General features: G+C 39.0%; 1 protein-coding gene across 1 annotated transcript; it reads right to left on the bottom strand.

The window, feature by feature from the left end:
• Positions 1–2449: 2449 nt before the first annotated feature.
• Positions 2450–3320, bottom strand: LOC107466084 (uncharacterized). Its single transcript, XM_016085063.1, has 2 exons — positions 3173–3320; positions 2450–2877 (listed from the first exon to the last, which is right to left on the bottom strand). The coding sequence occupies exons 1-2, from the start codon at positions 3318–3320 to the stop codon at positions 2450–2452; spliced, it is 576 nt and encodes a 191-aa protein (XP_015940549.1).
• Between the last annotated feature and the right edge of the window lie 1766 nt (positions 3321–5086).

Genomic DNA, 5086 nt, shown 5'->3' with positions numbered 1-5086 from the left:
TGGTGTGTATGTATGGGGGAGAGACTTGAGTAAGTCCTTAGGGGTGCTTCAACACCTAGCACCTTGAACCAACTGGTTCGGGAGTGTTGGCTGAAAGCTTATCCTAAAGAGTTGCCCCCTTACAAAACACTTAGCCTAGAAACACAAATAAGCCCTTGAAATAACAACAAAAGGATCAATAAATAAAGGTCTCATGGGATTTAACAAAGTGAGTAATTTAGGAGATGATAAAGGTCTGAAAGCCAGTAGTGGAATGAACCTAAGTTGCTATGCATGAAACCACCATAAAATCAGTAATATGACTTCCACAAGAATGACTCATTTCTCTGGAGATTCCATTCATCACTCTCTTGTTTCAGTACTTGCTTAGGGACAAGCAAGCTTTAAGTTTGGTGTTGTGATGCCAGGGCATTTTGGCCAGTTTCACTGACCTTTTCTTTACTATTTTAGGGTAGTTTTATGCATTTTCTTAGTGAATAAGGCAAGTTTTGGATGAAATTACACTTACACCTTGATTTAAGCAACTTTTGTGAACTTTGCATAATTTCATGAGTATTTGGCTAGAATTGCATGATAAATTGATGATGCATAATCTCATGACTTTGGCTAGAGCTTTGATGCACTTTAATTGCTAGTTATCAGGGCAAAGGGATTGTATATTGCATTACCCATGACTTGGACTAGAACTTTGATGCACTCTATTGCTTGATTTCAGGACCAAAAGGAAGCAAGAAATGGGAGGTAACTTGCAAAGTTAAGGAGAAAAGTGATTGCCAAAAACACTCTCAAAAGCCATCAATGCCCACGTTAAAGAGTCACGTTAACCAAGTTAACGTGAACTCTAACGTAGATAAGAGAAGTTGAGCCAACGTTAGTGACACTTAACATTGTCACTAACGTTGGCAATTGCTCATAAATGGCCACATTAGAAGCCACGTTAACCTAGTTAACGTGGCCTCTAACGTTAAAGGGGGAAGAGAAGCCAACGTTAGTGACACTCAACATTGTCACTAACGTTGGCCTAAGGTGCAAATAGCCACGTTAACTCCCACGTTAACTTGGTTAACGTGGGAGCTAACGTAAGAGATAAAGAGTTGTCGACAACGTTAGTGACACTCAACATTGTCACTAACGTTGGAGCAACCACACAACCCCCAAGAGCCACGTTAACCTTCACGTTAACTTGGTTAACGTGGAAGCTAACGATGAGGAATGAAGAATGAGCCAACGTTAGTGACACTCAACATTGTCACTAATGTTGGGATGACTAAGAATGGCCACGTTAGAAGCCATGTTAACCTAGTTAACGTGAGACCTAGGGGCACACTTGAACGTTAGTGACAATGTTGAGTGTCACTAACGTTCTCGAAAGATGGCAGAAGCCACGTTAGAAGCCACGTTAACCTAGTTAACGTGAGCTTTAACGTGAAGCAAGAAGGGGCACACTTGAACGTTAGTGACAATGTTGAGTGTCACTAACGTTCTCAAAGGCTAACAAGGCAACGTTAAAAGCCACGTTAACCCAGTTAACGTGGGCTTTAACGGGAGACAAAGGGGAGCATGGCAACGTTAGTGACAATGTTAAGTGTCACTAACGTTCTCGAACTTGTATTTTCACTAACTATTAAACACCCCTAACGTCTTGAGCTAAAGCTCTCGGCCCACTTCACACTTTCTCTCTGCAAGTAAGCCAAGCCCAATTGAAGAAAGGAACTGCTTCAAAGATCCAGAAGCCCAAGACTTGGAGAGCTAACTAGAAGTTGAGAAGAGTAGTATATATAGGAGTAGTTTTGAAATAGAGGGGAGCTTTTTGGCGAGGAGAGAGAACTACTCTTGTATTTTTACTTTCTCTGCACTTCTAGCTTTATCATGTATTCTCCATCTTTGATTTTGATTTGTATGTGGCTATAACCCTCTAAGCATTTGATTTGGGAAGTGCATGTGGTATAATCAGTGACCACACTTCATCTCTTCTTATGAGCAATTGACCAAGGAATTGGCTATTGATTAAGATTTGAGAGATTGAATTGCAAGAAGTTGTGATTCAATCACTTAAGATTGCCAAGGAGATCAATGAGTGCATTGATTGAGGAAGAGATGAAAATGAAATTGATCCGGAGAATGCAACATCTCCTAAGCCCAATGAACTCCCCATTTCTGATCTTACCCATTCTCTTTATTTTTTGCAATTTACTTTTATGAGCAATTCCCCCATTCCCATTTACAATTCTACCATTTACTTTCAGTCATTTACTTTCTTGCCATTTTAATTTCTGCAATTATCAACTCTATTCATGGATTCGCTCAACTAGATCATTCCTCTAATTAAAGTTGCTTGATCAATCAATCCCTGTGGGATTCGACCTCACTTTATTGTGAGTTTTTACTTGACGACAAATTCGGTACACTTGCCGAATGGGAATTTGTTGCGAGACAAGTTTTCCCCCGATCAAAACACCTTAGGAAATTTACAAACAATTGAAATCTGCTCTAAGCTTTGTTCATCTCTCGAAAGACTCGTCGTTAATAGCATAACACCTTGGCATTCACATCCAGAACATTTTACTGTCATAGAGTTCAAATAGTACCTATTCACCACAACCGGCCCTCCCGACCCTTCCGCCACAAAGTATACTGATTTCTCATAACAGTTAAGCAAAACATGATTCTTAGATAACCAATCCAATCCCAAAATGAGATCTAGACCGGTCATAGGTAAACAAATTAAATCAGGGATGAAATCACGCTGTTGAACCCAAAACAAAACTTGTGGGCATCCTAACCTAGTCACAACGACTTCAAAAGTGACATGATACACCTTTAGATCATAACCTAAGACCACAATCTTCAAACCTAACTCACTAGCCCTTTCAAATGCTATAAATGAATGCGTCATCCTAGAATCAAACAAAGCACTTAAACTTTTACCAGCTACTTTACAGTTACCTCTGATCAAGGTCTCGGATCCCTCGGCACCTGCTGCTGAAGTAATGAACACTCTCCCTGGCTGTGTACTCTACCAGTCTCATCCATTTTCTTTTATGGGCAATTCCAAGCCAAGTTCCTGGATTGTCCACAAAAAATACACCCCAATCCTACTCTGCATGGGACTCCAGGATGATGCTTCCCACACCTCTGACAGCTTAGATCACTCTGTGGCTGCTTTACATACATTCTTTCTTGATTGGCATTGTTATTCGGCCTCCTGAAACTGCCTTGACCCTGATTATGTTGCAGAACAAAACCTCCATGCTTGAAATTTCTGCCTCTAGGTACAAATCGTCAGAGTCCCCTTCTCCAATGCAACCTTCCTCACACATTCTTCTGCTACTCGGCTTTTGTTTACAAGCTCAGAGAACACTCTGATGTCCATTGGTGTAACAGAGCTCATAATATCACTCCGAAGGCCCCCTCATACTTAATGCACTTCCAATAAGCAAAATCCTCAGGCGCAAAGTTATGGAGGATTTAATCAAGGCCAAGGGTTGGAACCTTTTCTTTTCTCCCCTTGGCTTGTTTCCGCATTCCTTTGCTGAATGAGGAAGAAAAGGGACTCTCTTCATTAAGTTATTTGGCCAATCGGTTAGGCCTTGGGCCTATTTTAGATCCGGTTCGACTGGTTCAGCTCGTTCGGCTCAATCTTGGGCCAAATTCTTTGAAATTAGTGTCAAAATTCTTATTTTATTAGCTCTATCTTATTAAACTATAAAATTTACATTCCTATTTTTTTACTAAAAATTAATTTATTTGTTAATTATTTGCTAATTTTACGGGGTTTACACACTGCTCCGTTAGTTGGCCATTGTTGCTACACAGTCCTACCCTTGTCTCCTTCCCTTGGCTCTGTTTCTGCTTGCTCAGTTCTAAGTTTTTTATTCAATTCCATTTTAATTTTTGTTAAGTTAGATTAATCTTGTTGAGTAGTTTGATTTTAGTTAATTAGTTTAGTTAGATTAGTTTGCTGTTAGTTGATTCTAGGTTGTTAGTATAGGTTAGTTAGTTTAGTTTAATAAATTCTATGTTGTTGCTCAATGTGTTTGGAATTATTCTGAATTTGCTGAATTTTGATGGAACCACTGAGTTGAACTATTTTTGTGATTGGATGTTGAGAACATGCTTGGACGGTGGTATTTAATTTGCTTGATAATTTTGCACGCGGTATGCTCGATAAAAGGTCTCAACGAGATTTTAATGGAATTTTGATTCAAATTTTTTTAATCAATGCTTGCTTTCACATTCTTATCATTCTTATGCATTGATACTTGGGTTTGAATTGTTTTTAACTTGACCAAAATTTGTTGAATTGTGAGTGTTGCAGTCTTTTATCTATTATTGCAAGTTTGATATACTTTACCCTATGTAACCCATTTAATGCACTTTATTTATGCTTAGTTGGTTGGGTTACAATAGGCATGAACTTTCCATTTTTTATATCAATCTGGTAATATTAGTGTTTGAAAGTATTGATGTTTGAACATGCTTTATTTTAAAGTTGTTCTTGTTTGATTCAATTTTGATTGCTTGTCCTTATGCCTATATGTATTGCTTATGTTTTGAATTTCATGTTATAACTACCATGTAATTCAAATCCATATTTCTTGTTTAGGAACTTCACCAGCAGCAGCACCAGCACCTGAGGCACTGTGGCCAGCAGCACACCATCACTATTAGCGCAGCCAATCCATCACAAAGTCCACAAGCTTTATAAGATGATTCAGAACAATGAGCGTCGTAACAAGCGATGCTTTGAGTATTTGAAGAAGCTGGTTGGCAGTGGTACCCCACCATTGGAGGAGCTTGACACCCCCAGAGACTTCCTCAGAGCAGAGCGGAGATGAGGATCCACCAGTTGAAGATGGAGATGAGTAGAGCTTCATGATCATATTGACTGCATGGTGGACCGGGCAAAACTTAAGTGTGGAGGAGGACTGAATCGGCCATTGGGTGAAAATTTTCTATTCTAAACACTTGAGACTTTACTGCTTTTGATTTTTTATTATGCTTTTCGGATGTTTTTTAATATTTTGATACTTTGAGTACTTTTTTAGTTTTTGCACTTTCTTATTCTGGTTTGTATATAACTTAG

This window comes from Arachis duranensis, chromosome 9, assembly GCF_000817695.3.
Source record: "Arachis duranensis cultivar V14167 chromosome 9, aradu.V14167.gnm2.J7QH, whole genome shotgun sequence".
Taxonomy (NCBI): Eukaryota; Viridiplantae; Streptophyta; class Magnoliopsida; order Fabales; family Fabaceae; genus Arachis; species Arachis duranensis.
This window is presented reverse-complemented; position numbering and strand designations above follow the sequence as displayed.